A 21,222-nucleotide genomic window follows, 5' to 3' on the forward strand; every position below is an offset into this window, starting at 1 on the left:
ACCAGGATATAGTCACGTGAAGGCAAAAATCTCACTTTCAGGAGAGTGGGAGACAGACATAAATGCAAAACTACAGAAATTACTTTTCTAAATTACATTTGTGTTCAATGCTACGAAGGGGAACTTCCGGGGGCCCGTCATTCACTCATTCAGCATGTGCTTATGGAATGCTCTGAGTACCAGACAGTGTTATGAGTGCTGGCTCCTGTGAAAGCACTTCATGGGGAGTCTTGAGCAAATGTTGATCTAATGCCCCAACGTTTTGGACTGAGTGTTGAAGGATGTGGAGGAAAGGACTGTTCTGGACCAAAGAACAGTATGCTTCAACACCCTGAAGAAGGAAGGAAAATGGGGCTGAGAGTGGCTAGAGATAAAACTGGTTGAAAGGAAGGAGGCAGATACAGCCAGGGGCCTTCCATCCAACCCTCACTTCTTTTCACAATGACCCTATAAAACAGAGCATTCCCACTTGACAGTGACAAAACTATTTGCACATCTATTCCACAGTGCCTGTTCCAAAGACATCATTCCACCCTTTTTCCTGCCTTTAGATCTTGCCTCCCACACTAGAGACACAAAATGCCAGAATGCACTTTCCCAGCTTTCCCTGCACCTAGGATAGACAAGTGACCCAATCCTGGCCAGTGGGAGCTGAGAGGACATTTTCTAGGGAGGGTAATTCTGAGACAGAATGTTCTCCTTGATAAAGGGTGGAGGCATGTAAGGAGGAGCCTCATCACTCCCATCCTGTCTTCAGACCTTTTCTTGTGGGATGCAATGGTTGGCACTACTGCAGCCATATTATAAGCATGAGGAAAAAGGCAAGACCATAACAAAGGAGCTGCCTGTATAGTAGCCAAACACACTCCTGGATGCCTTGGGGCTCCTGGATCTATGGGAAGAACAAATCTTTATCATTCCAACCACTTTTAACTGCATCTTCATAACTCAGAATCTAAAGTCCGAACCATGTAAACTGACGCAGAAGATGATCCTCTTTCAAAATTATACAACAAAAAAGAGGGGAAACCTGATATTTTTCATGAGGTCTAATGATTATAAATCATTCACTCTTTTTTGCTGTACCATATCCCTTGGAATCCGAATTGAACAAATACTGTACACTGTAAACATCCAGACAGAATTGACACATGACCAATAAAACCAGTGCTAACGATAACACTGGAAAGTAAGAAGAATGTTTGAGGCTAAGGGGAGGTGGGCTCAGCGAGGACGGGAGCCCAGCCACCAAGTCCTTCTGTGGGGGTCTGCAGACAAGCTCCGGTGTGGCTCACCCACAGGGGGTCCTAGGAGCCTGGTTTTCCACCACGTCTGGACTGTCAAGAGTGTGGCAGCCAGAGAATCAGCCCTCACTAGGAAGTCTCAAAATACTTAGATTAATAAAGAATATGGTGAAATTTCTACTTTGAAAATCGTATTTCCTCCTCCCAGCAAAACAAGGCCCCTGTTTTCTAATGCACTGTGCCAAGAGATTCAAGGAGGGGCTGCCCTTGATAGTATCGAGAGTGTAGTCAGCCGCAGGTACTTAAAGAGGAAGGGGGGAGAGGTATTTTTCTAAAATACTAATTTGAAGAACAAATCAACATCTATTATCTCCTTCATTATGTTTTAAATTGTCCAACTATAAATCACCCTGCAGCAGGTCATTCAAGGGCAGAATTACCCAGCTTGGCTTTCCCGAAGGTTAGGAGAATGACATCTTGTGCCTTTTCCAGTTTAATTTATAACTTTGTAACAGAACCAGCACTGCAGGCCCATCCATTAGCAGGGCAGCTACACACATCTGTTAAAACTCAGCACAATGACTGGCTTTACACGGCCACAGGAAACGTAACCCAATCGTTTCAAAAGTTTTACTCACTCAAGCTATTTTTTAATGTAAAATGATTTGAAAATGCAGTTCCCTAAAACATCTGCTAAGCTCTTGCTACCCTAACACATGATATTCTTTCTACTGTTACCTGCCAACACAAATATTTGGTTGCACAAAACACCCTAACAGGCACGTGATGGTGCTCAGCTTCAAATTTACATACTGCTCCACAAAGGGCTGGCTGGGACCTAGGAACTCCGGCTAAGATGTTGTTTACCAGAACGGAAAGCTTATGTGGGGAAAAATGGCGGGTAGGAGTTAACATCCCGAAGGCTCTTAAGCAGGTGAAGAAGAAAACGTAGTTACACAACTAGATATATATCGCAGGGTCACTGGGGGCACTTGACGAAGAAAGCAGACTTGGGAATAGATGGTAAAGGGTCTAACACTGAAATACCACTTGCTTGAACAAGTCGGGTAAGTTGTCTGTGCTTTTAACATCAAAATAAGGACAGTAATTCTACCCTTGTAGAAGGGTTGTGAGACTCACGAAGACCTGTGCACTGATGCATAGAGCATCACGGCTTCTGGCCTGCGCTGCCAAAGTGCATCTCCCTTGAGAGTACTCCAGGAATCTAAAGGTAGCGAAATAGCCAAAATTATCCTTGAAAATACAATACCTGAGTCTTGTGAATTAAGCCCCCAAATCCATGTGTGTGTATGCATATATCATATGTACTAATGTACAATATATATTCGTGCATACAGCTGCAAAATGTAATTTTAGAAAAATTTAATTGCATAGAAAAGTGAGAATATGGCACAGAGACAGGAAAATAAACACACAACACACACACAATGGGCGTGACTTCATCATCTAAAAGCTCCCAGAAAGCTTCAGTTTCTTTGAAGATGTTTCAAAAACAGCTAGCTGAAAAATCTTCCATCTTTAAACATTAAAAATATTCTATTCCTATTTTATCTACTGTTTTTATTTTATCACAAACTGGAGGGAGGGGGTACACAACTTCTTTCCTAGGACCCCCAGTATTCCCAGTACTCTTGTCTTATCCCCAGACCTCAGGAGGGAGTGTAGGCAGAGACCTGGCTTTACCAGTGGGGGTCGCTGTGCTGGGAATTAATCCCTATGAGTTTCTCATTAGTGATTATTATACTGCAGGCGGCCAAAATGGAAAAATTAATTAATTTCGAAGTGATAATGCATTTACAGCAACAATTAGAAATGTATAACTGTAAAAGGGCAACATTTAAAAGACAGATTACATTTAATAAAGTTACACAAGAACATCCAATTGTAAAATTACTGATCTGCAACAATATTCCTTAAAGAGGCACTTAAAATAGCCTGACTCCATGAAGGGTGACCTAATTACTGTAACTAAAATCACCATAGTCACAGCAAGTCACAGCAAATAAAAAAGGAACATTGATATTACAATACTGCTGTTTAATACTTATGGGAGCAGGCTAGAGTGGAGAAGCTAAGGCACCACTCCCCAACACAAGGCCGGGCGGGTTGTACTTCTAGTGTCCTTGACCTGGTTACAATGGAATAGATGCTCCAGCGATGCTCATGTCAAAAGGAAAACACTTCCTCTGAAGTGAAGTGCAGAAGAGGTGACAAAGCGCACACACAGAACACACCTGGTGATGGGGACATTACATCTTCCTAAGCTTCTTCCTAAGCATTAGGAATCCACCTTTTACGTGGGGTGGGAATGGGATGCAGCTTCATGGCTTATTTCCAAAAGTATGTTTGCTTTACAATGGCAGAAGTGCACCCTCATTCACGAAACAAAAGTCTGATAGTGAGGATACCGATGATAAGCAACAGAGAAGGACAGGACATACGGCGACTCTCCCAGCAAGCCTGGTCTGTCCTCCCAGTGAAGCGCAGGGCCCCAAGGCTGCGCCCAGGGGGTGCCCTACAGAGTCCTCAGTGCTTATGAAAGAGAAGCAATGGCCTTGAGTTCAAGAAACGAGCCCAGAGTTCCCACTCCACTTCTTTATAAATCTATTTATATGGAACTCTAACGGCTAAGAAATATCACCAAATATGTAGAGATATTATTAGAGTTTTCTGGAGTATCTAAATTTAGCTACATTTTTCATAGACCTCCTAATCCATAGGCTTATCCTAAACAGTACATTTGTGCGTGACACTTAAAAGACGCTGTTTTCCTATCACTTGGATCAGGAACAGGAAAAGTCCACTCCTTGATGGCTTCTGCAGGGACCAGATGTTCAGGATGGAGAAGCAAATTCTCTCTACCTGGGCACCCATCCTGCCTTGCCAATTAAAGTCCCCAAATTACCACTACCAGAATCTAAGTTTACAGAGTTCTTTAGTTCCGTGACCCATGCAACCATTAGCAGCAACTACATTTTGAAAAATACTGTCCAGGGCCAAGGTAACATTCACAACCACAAGAATAATCACCATTGGAGCGAGTAGCACCGCACACCTGCTGCACTACAGGCACTGGGCTAGGCACAGCACTGAACCGTGCCTTCCAACTGGGCAGCCATTAGGCACATGAGGCTATTTAAATATAAATTAATTGAAACAAAATTAAATTAAAATTTTAATTCCTTCTGTACAGGGTCCAGCACAAATAGCATCCTTTTTTTATTAAAAAGTCTTTTATTACAAAATCATAAGCATGTGATTATACAACATAACAATATCACACTCAAGCATACCATATGATATTTTAGGTGAAATGTTCAAACTCAAACTATAAATGATGACACCCATATTATTACACTACCCCCCAAACTCACGCAGGTGTTACTTCTGCTGGACCCTGTATATTAGCCATTTTCAAGGGCTCAGTAGCCCAGCGTGCCCAGTGGCTACCATATTAAATAGCCAACTGAAAGCCAGTGGTTTAGAAAAATACTACACCAAATATATCACATAAAATGTTCATTCGTCAGTCAAGCTACTTCTTACTGAAATGCTTCCATGGAGGAAGTTTCTAGATATGGCTGTTATATGCCCATCAATAATGTAAAAACATCACAGTTACCTTTGTGAACATTTCCAAGTTGAACAGCAATAGTGTGATTCATCCACAAGGACTCACCTTTGGGGAAGTCAAGGGTAGAGAAACCTGCAGCCAAGGAAGTGCACCGCAGAAGTTCACACCCATTAAAAGAAGAACTTAGAACATCAGACACAGATTCAGTGGAACTCATCAGCTGGTAATTCAATGGTCACAAACCCATGTTTTTTACCTACTAACACAAAACAATCTCCGAGTACTGCACTTTCTGAATAATAATGAAAAAAATCACACCAAAAGAAAACCAATCATCACCATTAAGACTTTTAGCCATACTAGCACAATATTGGACAATATTGCATCTTCCATCCGGCCTTCTGAGGCACCTTTAGAGAAATAAATATAGTCTAAAATTGATTGAAATGTGTTCAAGGGCCCTTTCCAATGGCTTTAATAGGCTTGATGATGTGATTATCAAGACCAGACTCATCATTACAAGAGACGAGAGACTGAAGAAAACGGGCACCCAGGTTTCCCCAGAACCCTTCCCACAAGGGCACACTGAAAGTGTCTGCGGAGATTAAAGCCGTTCACTTACCATGGATTTGGTGAAAGGCCTGGCCAAGGTAAACAGCAGCGTGTACACCCACCAGTTGCGGTGGAGGGAGGAGTACATCATGTTTCCAGGATGCACGGCATTCGACGTGACCCCTCGCGGGGACAGGCGGCGATGGAGCTCGTTGGAGAAGAGAATGTTGCACAGTTTGGACCGGTTGTAAGCCAGCATGGCCCAGTAGTCGTTTTTAGATGGAGAGAGGCGGTTGAAGTCTAGTTTTCCCGAGGAATCATTAATATCTGTAAATCTAAGAAAAAAAAAATAGAAAACATGACCTGAAGCAGCCAATCTCTGATGTCTGATATAGCTTTTTTATTTTTATTGGAGATCTGCAAAACTACAGTACAGACTACTGAAAACTTAATTTTGCAAACATTGAAACAAAGTTGCCCTTAAAAATAGACAATGGTGATTTAACAATATAAATCAACTGGATCCAAAGATAGACTTAATAAAGGCTCAAACTTTCTTAACATGCTGAACCTCTTGCCCACCTCCAACATATATTTTTCAAAACCTTCAAGAGGAAGTTCAAAGATAATTAAATTAAATGAAAAAGCATCTTTAAGGGTTGCTGCTTTTGGAAGCAGAAAGATATCACATTCCTAACCTTTGACAGGAGTTTCCTGGGTTATTTTAGCCAATGCTTGAGTCCTGTATATTTTCATTCAAGCATCCAAGTAAATATATGGATGAGTCTCACTGCCTCCAAGACTCTTTTTCAGATTAAAAAGTAATGATCATAAAGGGGTTACAGCCTTGGTGAGGTGCCATCGATAGTCTTACACGTTGGAAAGACAAACACAAACAAAGCCAGAATGAGATCTGGCAGTGTGGCGTTTTTAAGTACACCCGTGGCATGGGCACACACAGATTAGAGTAAGTGGTTGGTGCTCTATAACTGGGTCTGACGGAGTCGTTAAACACCAGCTGTTTGTTTCTTGTCTTTCTTTCCTCTCTCCCTCCTTCTTTTTTCCTTCCTCCCTTCCTTCCTTTCTTTTAAAAAATAACAACAAAGTAATGTCTGCTTTTCAAAAAATGGATAAGAACAAAGGAAATTTCCAGAGGATGGTGTCATCTTTGGTAAGGACCCAGTTAGCTTCATTAAATTAGCTCTCAGCATTTGCACTGAATAACAAGGAAGCATAGCAAGAGTAACCTAGATAACTGCAGTGGAGAACAAAAGATAAAATAAAAAATAGAGAATCATCTGGTTACTCCTTGATATGAGTAGTTCAGTTGAGCTATGACCAAAGAAAGCATCAGAGGGGCAGACAAAATGAATGTTTTAGTGGAAATTAAATACACCTTGTCTGGGAATCAGTCAGTGGCATCTAGTTTCTTACATTAAATGCCACTGCTGCTCTAGCATCATCAACAAAGCTGATGGCCAGAAACCCCGTCAATGACACGGCAACACAGTGTTGCAGCAGATCGCTGGCTGCCTGTTTCCAAGTCCCCAAACCACAGGGAGAGCCCAGACTTCTGAGCTTAATCATTTAAGGCAGTGGAACTTAGCGGGAAATTTAAAAATTTATGGGCGCTTGTTCTGGCTGTCACAACGATTGCCGGCGGGGCCGGGCAGGCTAGGTGTCCTGCGATGCAGGCGGAGTCTTGCTCAGTGAGGATTGCTACACTGGCCATTCGTGCAGCTGAAAAGCCTGGGCATAATTATCTGAGCCGAGAGCCTAACTGCGTTTTACATATGTGCACAGTTTCAACACCCACTGAATTTCCGGGAGTGCAGTACAACAATCGTATAAATGAGAAATGAATGCACTTCCACATTTTATGACTGGGGGTGAGGGGCGGGGCCTAACCCAATGCTGGTGGTGTGGAGCCTGGAAAGCCACAAGCCTGTCTGTGAGCAGTCTGCGTTTGTGGACACCCCTCTCTGGGTGCCTTATGCCTGCACATACGCATCTGGGTATTTACCTCTCCTGCAGTCCTGCCCAAGAGCTCACATGTTGAAACATATGCTGTTTTGCTTCACATTTATTTTTTCCTTATAGTACAGTAAGCTAGCATATTGAATTAAAGTATGTTTATGCAGAGAAGATATATTACTTCAACTATATTTCAACATTGTAATAAGACAGCGATTTTCAAACAGTCAGCTGCAAGACACACTTTGGCACGCCACAAGAATTGTTAACACATGCACTACCTGACTGTTTAATCAGGGGCACCGACCTCTTTCCCCTTAGACTGTCAAATAAAAATATGACAACCGCCAGCATAACGACAGCTGTCTGCTGTCAATGGATCAAAATTATATCTATTTTTGTCAGATTGGCAAAAAAATATCTTTTGGGGTGTGCTGCAGAATTCCAGTAATTAGTTTATGTGTGCCATGAGATGAAAAACGTTGAAAATGGCTGTAATAAGGTGTGAGAGAAGAGTCACCACAAAAAGGGACGGCTGAGAACCCAGTGATCCAAGATGCAGGCCATGTCTCAGAAGCGCTGCCGACTCAAGCAGAAGAGAGCGTCAAGGGTTTGGACAGTATCGAAAAGGTACGAAACACACAACATCCTTCACTCTCCTCACTCTCTTGTCACCTATTGCTGGAAGCCTTCTTGGCATATTTCTTTAGCCCAACCCAGCTCAGGTACCACTTCTTTCAGGAAGCTCTCCCTAATTAACTCTTCCATTGCTGGTTGCCACATTGATTTCTCAGGTGGCAGTGGGAAGATGGACTGAAAAAATGTAAAGCAGACTGAAATGCACATTCCCATGGAAATGAAGTATCCAGTGTCCAGGACCCAGTCTATCTATGTACTATTCCTGTTCAATAGCCCTGCCAGCCCTCCAAGATAAGTAGCAAAGGCAACCACGCTGTCTTTACATCTTGTCTGCACGCCGTGCCTGTCTTTACCTTGCAGACAGAAGACAGCGAGGCTTTTGTTCATCTGGTCCGGATGCTAGACTGTGAGTTTTTAGAAGGTAGACAGTGAGCCCCTTGCATGTTGCCTACTACAATGCTTAACACATAGTATGAACTTAAATACAAAGTTAGAGAACAAACTAAGGGCCAAGTCTCCCTTTATTCCAAAAATCTTGTTTTGAGCCTTGCTTGGAAGGCAAAATGTCCTGTTAGGTTCAGATCCTCTGTGTTCTTCATTAGAGAGAATTAAGAATGTGGCACGTTGCATGTGGCACTTTCTAATGTTCAGAATCAGTCCCCTGCTTTGGTTTTTCAGGACAATGCACAAGTATCTCCTGACTGGAGAACACAATGGATTGACTAAATTCCTAGAAAGAAAAAAGTCATTCATTTGTAGTCCTCAGCCTAGAAATCTAGAAACAAGATAGACACACACACAGCATGATGAGAAGTGACAAGAAACCAAGTTGAAGGAACATTTCAAGGAAGCACAGCTGCTAAACATCAGGCCCACCCCCTGCACACAGCACTCCCCCCATAAGTGGCCCCCTGACTTCCTGCCCTGCTGATCTCCTGGGCAGCAAACCTATTTTTAAGGTCTGATCAGCATGTATTGACAGTCCTGCTGGAAGCGGGAAGGGTGGGCGAGACTTCTGATTCCTCTGAGCCCCGGCAAGCAGGCTTCCTGAAAAAATGACGAAAACGACCCTATTCTCCTCTCAGCTCAAGAGGCAATAAAGCAACTCTTCAAAGGCTGCCTACCCTGTTTTCAAGCTGAAAAACTGACAAAGCCAAAGGATTGTGTCTTAATAGAGCGATCCTCCCACCAGTACACTAACATGTTAACATTTGCTCTCTGGACATTAACGCCGGTTGTCTGAGGGCACCTCTAGCTTGTATTTCTATATATGCTGCCCCTTTTAAAAAAAAAAACTGAGGGTTTTTAAATTACCAAGCTAAAGTAATTAGGCTGGATTCTATGTAGACAAAAGCTAGTACTTTGAAAGAATAGGACTGAATTTGCATCAGAAGCTGTGTCTGTGCGCGTGCAGCAACTCGGCACTCGACACAGCTGTGGCCGTGGAGAGTTGTTCAGCCAGCACTCCGCTCTTCTCCTTCCATCTTAATTGTTATCTGAAAATGTTTCACAGCAAAGGAAGGCAAGTTCTCATGTCAGTATGACGTGTTTTAGGTCTGCAGAAACTTGACTCACGCTCAGACTCCAGATAAGTAACTAAAATGCAGTGAAGACACGGGAGGCTAATAAATATTTTGCCTCAGGGCGGTCTGATATAATATTTTCTGCAAACATAGGACTTTATTTCTCCCCTAACAGGGGGTCTTGACTCCAAGGAAAAGAGTCCACCAGGGTTTATGGAGGTAATTAGGTATCAACACTTCCATTTACACCGCGGCTTAGGGATCTGGGTGCTTGTGCAAAAAGCAGGTGCTTTCCCAGGGCTGTGCACCCGGTATTCACACTGGTTCTCGGGTTCTGGGGGGAGGGGGTGCACAGTCCAAGTGTAATAAACAAACCAGCTTGGGGAGTTAACGTTTCATAAGAACACACTTTAATACGTGCAAAGGATAATCAGAACGCGGAAGACCAAAGTGAGCCTGGCAGCACGTTTCAAGAAGGCCTTGTCTGTAAACTAAAATGGATCTAATTTAGGAGGCCACGGCCCTTCCTTCCAATTCATCTTTTAAATGAAATTAAGATTCAGATCTCCAAGGTAGGAACGAATTACACTGCAGTTACGGAGAGGACAAAGACGTCACATGAAATACCATTTGAGACACAGATTTACAAAGGGAAGAGAGCAGCTGACAATTCAACATAATCTCCCATTAAATACCAGCTCATTTAAACATATCCCGTGGTGCCCTCCACATCTGGCAAGCGATTGGGGCTGGCAGATTTATTTCTGGAGCTCACTCCCCTGTGCCTGCCCCCGAGGTAGCCTCCCTCACTCCTTAACAGGGCCACTCCACTTTGTTTTGCAAACCTGGTGTGATTTGCAAAGATAAGGATGTCCAGATTTTGTTACCACCTAATTACTAGATGCTCCGTGTCTTTTAACATGGGGGAGGAGTATTACTGGCATTTTCCTTTCATTTCAGCCATCATAAATTTAAAATGGTAAAAGTAAATCTATCTGCAGTATGTCACTTAGACCCTAAGCCCCTGTGTTTGGGAGTGATAAAGGCTTCAGACTAACCCTTGGCTGGTCTCTCTCTTCCAAGTCCCACGGGTTACATTTTATGGAAGCATGATTTAAAAAATAAGCTCCATTCTGGGTCACTAAAACATTTCAGGACTTAAGGCAGAGAAGAAGGGGAAAAGAGGCACTTGCGCAGTCTTTTTTCCAGCTACTTTGCTAAGAGCGAAAGCTTCCAAGCACACTAGGAAAATCTCCCTAACATGCATTAAACCTAGCCCCACCCCCAGCAAGCCCTTTGTCTTTCCTGAGTACTTCTCTGTAGACAGACAGTTGTTTACCCAACTCTAGAAACAAATATGCTGAAAATACGGGGAAGTTTTCAAATGCCTTTTTAGTCAATTGGATATTCTCCTAATGGTAATAGAAAAGAAGTGCCATCTGATGTTTTAATTGAAATTTTAACCAAAAGAGGCATGGCCAGATTTCTAATATGTTCTAACTACAGTACTTCCCTTCCTACAATTACACAGCTAATGTCTGCATTGAATTCCCTAATTCCTCATTATAAAACGATTGGATTTCATCTCGCAGTCTTTAATTGCATTGTTTCTCCTGCTAGAATAACTGCACATTCTTCTTGGTGAGATGTTGAAGTTGTTGAATGACAAATCAATAAAGGTCAGGCATTCAGATTTAATCAATTATTATTCCATCTCAAAGCAAAATCAATGAGGGGCTTGAAGTAGAGTTGTAAAAACAATCTGCACTGCCATAGACAAAATCCCCAAATAATCTCCCACAATCACAAAGAAACCTCCAAAATTAAGTAAGCCAGGATGAGTGCACCCACACTTTTCCGAGTAGGACTAATGGGAACTATTTTCAGAAAGAGTCTTGGGAGAGCATCAGCTGGTGCACGGAAGGCAGGGAGGGGACAAGGGCACAGAATGTGGAATCCTAACCCACCTGTGGGACTCCGAGGACACCACAACCACTCGGGCTGGGGCTGAGTGGCACAGGACATCCCGAAGGAGCTGGACAAGGTAGAAGTGCCCCAGGTGGTTCACCTGGAAGGTGGTCTCCAGGCCATCTTTGGTGAGGCTCCAAGGCAGAGCAAAAGCCGCTGCGTTGCACACGAGCACATGCAGAGACCTGAAAAATAAGACAGCCAACGCTATGCGGACAGAAACACTGTGAAATCAAGGATGGCTCACGCTCCCTTGGGGAGAAACTATTCTTCACTGTCTTCAAGGCGCCAGTGCCTCGGATTGGGACACGCCCGAACGTTGCATCTAAAAACCATTAGGATGTTGACCTGGCACCCCCTGTACAGGGATGCTGGGGAAAGAGGTTCCTGGTCTGCAGGACTTTCAGTGTTAAACCAGGCCCATGCTGGGCAACCAGGGTGCGTGGTTGCCTTGGCCGAAGGCTAGGTCCTACCACTTAGTTGAATCTATGCTTCCTCATTCATCCAATTCTAAGCTTCTTCAAAATAGCCCTCAATGTAAACACAAGAAATAAAGGAAAAATATGTTATAAGAAGCTGGACATAGGAACCAGCATTCAGTCCGTGCTAAATAAACATATCAAGGTAGAAATACTCTGTCTAAAGTGACAGGTAAGCAGTGTTTGAATATAGTCTTTCTAGAAGTCAGATAAAATCCATATTTTAGAAACGAGCTTTGGGGATAGGTAAGTAGGGGCCTCTTATAATATCTTCTTTTGTACATATTTAATTTATTTCATAATAAAGATATTTTAAATATTATGTAAGACTTTCCTGTGAATCAAAATCCTAAATCCTGATAAGGGAATTGAACTTGCAGGAAATCATCCTAAGGTACTATAAAGAATTTTATAAAGAAATGTATACCCAGTGTTTGTAGTTGCAACATAAAAACAACAAATTAGGGTTAAACCAAATATACAATTGGAAAACCATGAGATAAATTTAAATATAGAATACTATGCAGCCACTAAAAAGATAACAAGTGAAGAAATCTATTGACACTGTAAAACATCCATGTTAAAAAAACAAAACAAGTGCTGTGGGTGGTCACACCTACACACAGTAAGAACAGCTACGTGAACATGGTAACGGTGGCTGTCTCTGGGGAGGGGCGGAGCCCAGTATGTCTTACACAGTTTTCTTTCTGACTTTGTTTGTATATTCTTCATTTTTTCTATAAAAGCATATAGGGTCTTTAAAACAAGGAAAAACAGAATCAAGTGACTGCTTTATAGAAACACAAGCATTTAGGAAGTTAGCCAATGAAAGAGCAAGAGAAAAGAGACAGGGCAGGGTGTCACAGGAGCACTGGATTAAAGGTTCAAAGGCGGGCCTCCTGTCCCAGTTTCAGGCGCCGCACAGAGGCCTGCAGTCTCCGGTGCCTGCCTGTCAAGCAGGGGCCAGGCCTGGTGGTGCCACCTCCTCACACAGCTCAGATGCCCTGCCGCTGGCTCGTAGGTAACATTTCCTACGCAATATAGAAAGTAAAATCATTTCCTGTAAGTTTGTTTTAAAAAATTCAATGCTCTTTGCCTAGAAACGTTTCATAGAACTATTACTTTTTGTGATGATCTGATTTTGTTCCATCCTCATAAAAAACTGTAGCCCAAGTCATGAGTTATTAAAAGACAAAGATTGGTATGCAATAAAAGGAAGCGTACAGGAAAGTCTTTCCAAAAACTGAAATAATCTGTTGCCTAAAGAAAATAAAAAGGAACAATGACAAACATGTGCAATGTTATAAAGGACCCATGTTTTTACTATACAAAGAGTGTTAGCAAATCAATAACAAAAACTTCTGAGTCCTACAGAAATGTGGATGACAATTTAAAATTTTATAAAATTAGATTACAAAATAACCAGTGTAAGAGTTAACATACTGAACTCTACGAGTAGCAACATTTTTAATATTTTCTACCGAATTAGCAGATTTGTTTATATTATTACCTTTTTATCTTGTATAAAGCTGGTGAATATATTTCTACACCCTTTACATTAAGTTGAAAATATATATGATGAGAATTAGAAAAATTCACGCTGAGGACTTCCGCCAAGATGGAGGCATAGGTGGAAACACTGTGCCTTCTCCCACAACCAAGTTTGAATACAACAAAGGTTTGGAGAAACAAAGACACAACCAAAGGACAGAAAATTGAATTATACGGAAGTCCGACTACGTCTAACCGTTCAACGGGGACGGTAAGAGGGGCGGAGCAAGCAGCGAGCAGGGTCGGGCAGGACAGGGCCCCCGACCCAGGCGCGCAGGCAGACGGGAACCAGTTGGGGTGCGGAGGAGACCACGGGCGCATATTCGCGCACAGTGAGACAGGCCACGCAGGCCCCAGGGGGCGAGGGCTGACGGCGGTGGTACACTCGTGTGCAGTGGGACGAAACGCCTGGGCCCGGTGACGGCAGCACCTGCGGCACCGGTGAGGGCCGTGGCGGCAGGCGGTGGACAGGACGCCATAGTCCCTCTTTGACCCCGCCCCCACATACAACGTCACAACCCAGCGACTGAGTTGCCCTGTTCTAGTGAACACTTTAGGGCTCTGATCCTGCTATGGAACAGGCAAGAACAACCCGAAAGATGGCGCAAGAAGAACTCAAAGTCCCAGAGCCAATAACTCTAAGCGACCGAGAAATTGCCAGCCTCTCAGAAGCACAATTCAGGACACTATTTATCAGGATGCTCACAGAACTGGTAGATTATAGTCACAAATTAGAGGAACATAGTCACAAATTAGAGGAACATATGAAGGCTAAACTAATTGAAATGAAGGGAGATGCACAGGAAACCAATAGTGATGGAAAGGAAACTGGGACTCAAATCAATGGAATGGACCAGAAGGAAGAACAAAACATCCCACCAGAAAGGAATGAAGAAATGAGAATTCAAAAAAATGAGGAGAGGCTTAGGAACCTCCAGGACATCTTTAAACGTTCCAACATCCGGATTATAGGGGTACCAGAAGGGGGAAAGAAACAGCCACGAGTGGAAAACTTATTTGAACAAATAATAAAGGAGAACTTCCCCAGTCTGGCAAAGGAAATAGACTTCCAGGAAATCCAGGAAGCTCAGAGAGTCCCAAAGAAGTTGGACCCAAGAAGGAACACACCAAGGCACATCATAATTACATTAGCCAAGACCAAAATGAAGGAGAGAATCCTAGAAGCAGCAAGGGATAAGGGGACAGTCACCTACAAAGGAGTACCCATCAGACTGTCAGCGGATTTCTCAAAAGAGACCTTACAGGCAAGAAGGGGCTGGAAAGAAGTATTCCAAGTCATGAAATCCAAAGACCTACAGCCAAGATTGCTTTATCCAGCAAAACTTCCATTTAGAATGGAAGGACAGATAAAGTGCTTCTCAGACAAGGTCAAGTTCAAGGAGTTCATCATCACCAAGCCCTTAGTATATGAAATGCTAAAGGGACTTATATAAGAAAAAGAAGATGAAAAATATGAACAGTGAAAGGACAGCAAACACACAGTTATTAACAATCACACCTAAAACAAAAGTAAACCAAGAGGACAGCTAGATCAGGAGTGGAACCATAGAAATGAAGAACACATGGAGGGTTAGAAACAGGGGGGTGGGAGGAGGAGAAGGGGGGAGAAGGTACAGAAAATAGCATAGACAGTAGGCAGAAAATAGATAGGGGGGAGGGCGAGAATAGTGGGGGAAATATAGAATCCAAAGAACTTGAGACACGTGGTTATAAACTAAGGGGGGGAGAATGGTGGGGGAGGGAGGGTGTGGGGGGAGGGGAATGAAGGGGGGGAATAGAACAACTGTAATGGTATAATCAATAAAATATATTTAAAAAAAAGAAAAATTCACGCTATTTCACCTAGTCGCCCTCTTTCCAAGCAATGGGGTGCACAGGGGGACAGTGCCAAGGCAGCAGCTCACATCTCAAGGGGAAATATTTTATTTCTGATAATGTTTAGAATTCCCACTGCATGATAATAACAAAGTGCACATCAATTTGCAGTCAGTTTTATTACTGGCTTTGAATTCTCTACCGACGATGCTTCCCTATTTTGCCTACGTAGGGGGCAGACCACTCCTATAGCACCTTCTAACCCCAATGATATGCCACTTCTTCTGTAGGGGGGTTAAGGATGGGCCTAAAAGACAGGTCTACTGGGAACCTGTGAATGTGAGCTTCTTTGGAAAAAGGGTCTTGGCAAAGGTAATTAAATTCAGATCTTGAGATGAGATCATCTGGGATTAAGGTGGAACTAACCAAGGACAAGTGCTCTCACAAAAGAGAAGGGCAGAAGACACCCAGAGAGGGAGACGTGAAGGCCAGGGCAGGGGTGGAGTGCTGCCTGCAAATGCCAAGGGGCGCCAAGGGCTGCCCACCTGCACCAGAAGCCAGTGCGAGGGCTCTGCCTGGATTCTCCCTCGGAGCCTCTAGAAGCAACCAACGCTGCCGACACCCTGATTTTAGACTTGTGGCCCCCAGAACTGTGCTAGGCTGAATTTCTATTATTTAAGTAACAAAATTTGTGGTAATTTGTTATAGCAGCTTTAGGAAACTAAAACAAGTTTCCAAGATTCTTTCCTAAATAAATACTCAAAAATTTATATAGAAGTTTACTCATACGGATGAATAATAATTGTAAGTGAGTTGGAACTGTAAATCCATATATAAACTAGAAGCAACTTAAAATCCAGCAACAGAAGAATGATGAGCAAAGCCCCAGTATCTCACAAGGTACCTGCCAGGTTAAACCATTATTGCGTCCTCTGTCTCTACACCCTTCCATTTTACCCACAAGAGAGAGTAAAACTCTTCAAAGGTTTCTGTTTGTTTGTTTGTGTGTTTGGTTTTTAGCATTTCTCTGTCTTCAAGACAGGCCTGGGCAATTGGAATTTTGGCATCATGACCTCTAGATAATAACCCCTTCGTCCCTGCCTGCACATTTTGTGGGGGAAATGCGAGCCGTACTGAAGAAACTTGCTTACCAAAGACCTCAGCCTGGGGCATGAACCCAGAGGACCTGGGTAACCCTCTCTTTTTTGAACACCTTTCATTAATGTTCATTGCACAACATCAGAGGCAAAATCTGTACCCTGCACCTAAACTTGTCGCTCCCATTAAATAAAAACAGGCTTATCGAATATGAAACTATTAAGTGCTAGAGTTTTTTTTTCAATTGTAAAGACACTTAATTGGCTTGTACAAAAGAAAAATTCCTTTAGCCTCACTTTAATGAGGTGTTTATTATTCAAATGGCACATTTTGCTCAGTTTTGACTAAAAGCCATTGCAATTCAAAAGGCTCTGAGATGATGAATATTCACAAAATATCAAAAGGGAAGTTCAAACTGGAAAGACAGAATAAAAACAAAAATCATATCATTCAGATTCCAAAGTTGATGCTATTAGTCAGCACTCTCGGGGATGGATTTTTTCCTTCTTTGGTGGATGCTGGTCTGTGAGGGGTGAGTGAGGACAGGACAAGCTGTTTTCCATGTAAAGAAGTGGACATCCCAATAGCTCCTGCCTCTCTGTTGAGCGGACACAGCACCTTCTCCAAGCCCCTGAAGATGACATTTGGAACGTAGCAATCCCATCCATCCTCTAGAGCCAAAACATTCCATTGAGCCAGAGAACAACTTCTTGAGAAAGGAGGGTGGGATTCCAATGGTTTGTCACTGGGGGGTGCTGCTTGTCACCAGTGGGAGGGACACTTGGCCAAGCTTTCTAGCCAGAGCAGCTGTAATTGATACTTCACACTAGAAAGAGCACTGAACGGTGATAATAAATAGAGAGGGTCCTAGTCCCTAGGCTGTCTGTCACCCACTGGCTTTCAGGCAGTTGATCTCTAAGTTTTCTTCCATTCTCCCTTTTTTTCTTTAATTCAGGTATAATTGTCACGCGATGTGCTATCGGTTTCCCACGCACAACCCCTCGAGAGTCCCACCCTTCGACTACCCCCTCTCTTTCTGGCCTTGTCAACCCCTCCCACCCCACTGGTTCATTCTTGCTGCCTATCAGGTAATCAGATTTTTCTGACTATCATTTGAGAGAAAATCAGGAAAGAAAGTGGAGGAAGAGAGAGAGAAAGGAAGAGAGGAGAGAGAGGGCTAGAAGAAAAAAGAGAGGTCTGCTTGACACTGGGGCTCTTTCAAGTTTCACTAGCCTCTCCTTTCTGGTGTATGGTCGATCATTTTGAAATATTTATCTCCATTCCCAATCTCTTTTCTTACCCAAACTCACTCCTTCTCACCAACCCAACTCAATTCTGTCCCATCACCATGCAGGACCCATCAAAGCTGCTTAGAGATCAATGGCTTCCCAGTCACTAAATCCCAAACCCTCCCTCCTATAGAGACTAGGTTTCTCTGTTGTAAAGGACCCCCATCTGCCCTGATTCCTGGACCTCCTCTGATTCAGTCTCGAATCTCTCCCCAATGGCTATTTCATCCAGCCAGAGACACCCAGCAACGCCCTTGCAACAGTGAAATCCCTACCCACAGCCCCTGGGTCCCTCCTAACTTGTGGAATCCCATTCCTACCCACCCCAAATCCAAACTCTTCACCTTCTCTCCTCAAGTCTTACCCCCTTCCAGGTGTTCTTACTCCTACAAGGAGGGATACTCTGTAATAGTCACCTGAGAAAGAAGAAACATTTGCTCTCACATGTCCCATATTCTCTATGACTGATCAATGCAATGTCTCTAGACCTTTCAGAACCTCTTTAACATTTTGTCCAGTCCCTTACATTTCCAGCGAAGTGGGTGCTATGATGTTCTGTCTAGTTCTGACTTACGGGCCCAGTGTGCCCATTCTCAACTGCTATGAGCACTGACTTCTCCAGAAAATCACCCTTGACTGATGGGCACAGGCATCTGTCAAGTCATGCCCCATGTCCATGTGCTCTCCAAAAACAGGGAATCAGTTCTATGAAGTAATTCCTTCTCCAGAGCTCCCCATAGGAGCAGGTTAAAACTAGTTTCCAGTTGAACACAACCCATTTTCCTTCTTTTTCTAAGAGCACTCCCCCAATAAAACACATGAGTAAACATCCCCACCCAGGCTTGATCATTAGAGAATCCAAGCTAAGGCAACCACGGTTACCCCATGTTTCTTGTTCTGATGTCTTTAGATTTGGTCACTGCAACAGTGCACCCCTGGTCTTGCCACCCCGCTTTCTCCCTGACTTGACTCATCATGAATACAGGTGCGAAGTTAAAAACATTCTAAGGGTATAACAGAAAAACAAACAAAGACATTTTTTAAATTTATAAAACCAAATTACAAATAGCCAGTATAAGATTCATGTTAAACTCCACCTCTATTAAAAATTAAAATAAGATAATTTTGAGCTATCACATTAGCAGATTTATTTATCATATTATTATATTTTTATTATGTTATATAATGCTGATTGGGATATATATTCCTATACCCTCAATATATATTGTTTTAAGCCAAAACATCTGTGGTAATTTACAACAACAGCAAGAGACAACTACGAGAGTGAGGTAATAAATGTTTCCTGTTTTAAGTCACTAAGTTTGGGGGATAATTGAACAGCAACAGATAGCTGTACATGCATCATGCTACATGAAAGAAGCCAAATTCAAAAACCTATGTACAGAATACTTCCATTTATATGACATTCTGGAAAAGGCAAAACTCTCGTGACAGAAAAGAATTCAATGGTTGCCAGGGGCTGGGGGTGAGAGGCAGGAACCACTGCAAAAGCGCACAGGGGAAGTTTGGGGGGTGATGGAAGTGTTCTCTATCTTGATTGCAGGGACTCCATGACTGTGTCACAACTCACACAACTGCAAAATAAAAGCAGTACATGTTTCTATATTTAAAACACACCTTCATTTAAAACATGGAGGGAAACAATAGTGCTTTGTGTGTCTCTAAGGGTCCCATCTCCAGAACGAGTCATTTGTGCATCTGTGTGCCCACTCCACCCCATGGGACTACAGCTGGGCCTCATTCACCTCCACACCTCTGGAGTGACTTACAGAGCAGGCACCTTGCACCTGACCTGTGTGTAATGCACAGCCAATTAATTTCATTAAACCCAAGTAAAATACATATGGACCATTTACCATGTGCCTTGCTCTGAGTTCCAGGAGAACAAGTGGGAAGAAAATTTTCAAAATCTATTTGCAGAGAGAACAGGTAAATCTAACAAGTAAACCTAAATTATAAAGATTAGAGAACATTTGGCCGTGTCTATAGGACTCATGCTGACTGCCCCCTAGCCTTTGAAAAGCTAACTCAAATCCCATATCTGCTGTGGAATCCCGCTGGGCCGCCCCAACCAAAAGAACGGTTTCTCACCTGAGTTTGCAAAACATTTAGTACCTGCATAATTCCTTAAGTAACTGCCGAAGCTAGGCTTGAAGAAGATTCCCTGAATGTTCTGATCGATCACAAAATCCTTTTTTTTTTTTACAAAAAGAATTATATTTATTTATTTTTTTAGAGAGAGGGGAAAGGAGGGAGATAGAGAGGGAGAGAAACAACAATGTGTGGTTGCCTCTTGCACGCTCCCTACTGGGGACCTGGTCCACAACCCAGGCATGAGCCTTGGCTGGGAACCAAACCAGCAACCCTTTAGTTCCCAGGCCAGCACTCAACCCACTGAGCCACACCAGCCAGGGCACAAAATCCTTTCTTACATAATTTTATGACCTACTGGTAAGTGTTGTAACAGAGGAGGTTACAGTCTCCCAGTTTAGTCATCATATAAATTGACCATGAGACTTTGGTCATAGAGAATGTTCAGTACATGACTGTTTAATTGATCACACTGGCCTAGAAAATATAAACAGAAAAAGGTCTATAATTTTTCCTTGCTTGGTACACTCATATAATTTCAGTTGGAGAATATACTGTTGATAGGCTTTGGCATGCCAATAGTTTAATCGTCATAGAAACTCATAAGGTAGAAAATATCACCATTTTACAGATGAAAAATCAAGCTTCAAAAAGGTTTCTTGTCACTAACTAAAGGAGTCAGAATTCAAATCCAGGAATATTTGCCCATGAAATCTTTTCTTAGCCATGAAAATACACAGACTTTAAAACCAGAAAATAGGAACGCATACGTTGAACCCAGACAGTGAGCTATCTAGATGGCGCCCCCCAGAGCCGTTTGGTGTACTCCCTGCATAGCTGTGAGCAGCAGTGCGGGAACGTGACCAAGAAGAAATCAGAATGGGACAAGCTGCGTGAACTTCAGCCTATCTCTAAACTGACTCTTACCCACAGTGATAGCAGGAATGGAGGTTTCTGAGAGTAGACACATTCATGACACTTGCATTACACTTCCTTCTGATGCCTGCTCAAACACGGACACAACGCATTCCTGCCTTCCTGCAGTTTCCCACTTAGATGGACCTAGCAGGTTTCCTCACTCTGTCCCAGCTACCCAATCTTCACGTCACAAGGCTCTCCATCTCCTCAGGTCACTCAGAAGACACTCCCTTCCTCAGAGAATCCTTGCACCTCCTCTGGAAAAGAAGCAACATCTCCCTCTTCTGAAGTTCCTGAGCACTTTTCCTTGACCTTTTACAAGGATGATGATAGCATGAGTGACAGAAAGACAGACATAACCAAAGATCCTCTGACTTACTACCCAAAGTCAGCTGCATGGGCGGGAGACTCAGCTGCTTCCCCAGTTCCCTTCCCTAGTCTCTA

General features: G+C 43.0%; 1 protein-coding gene across 1 annotated transcript in view; it reads right to left on the minus strand.

The window, feature by feature from the left end:
* WWOX (WW domain containing oxidoreductase) overlaps positions 1-21,222 on the minus strand; it is a 903,955-nt gene that overhangs the window by 632,600 nt on the left and 250,133 nt on the right. The window contains exons 7-8 of the mRNA XM_037037874.1: positions 11,495-11,680; positions 5,462-5,726 (exon numbers count right to left, since the gene is read on the minus strand). Coding sequence (XP_036893769.1) covers positions 5,462-5,726; positions 11,495-11,680 — 451 coding nt within the window. The remainder of the gene's footprint in view (positions 1-5,461; positions 5,727-11,494; positions 11,681-21,222) is intronic.

The sequence above is a fragment of the Sturnira hondurensis genome, unplaced genomic scaffold (genome assembly GCF_014824575.4).
Source record: "Sturnira hondurensis isolate 20B ecotype Veracruz unplaced genomic scaffold, ASM1482457v3 Scaffold0023817, whole genome shotgun sequence".
Classification (NCBI taxonomy): Eukaryota; Metazoa; Chordata; class Mammalia; order Chiroptera; family Phyllostomidae; genus Sturnira; species Sturnira hondurensis.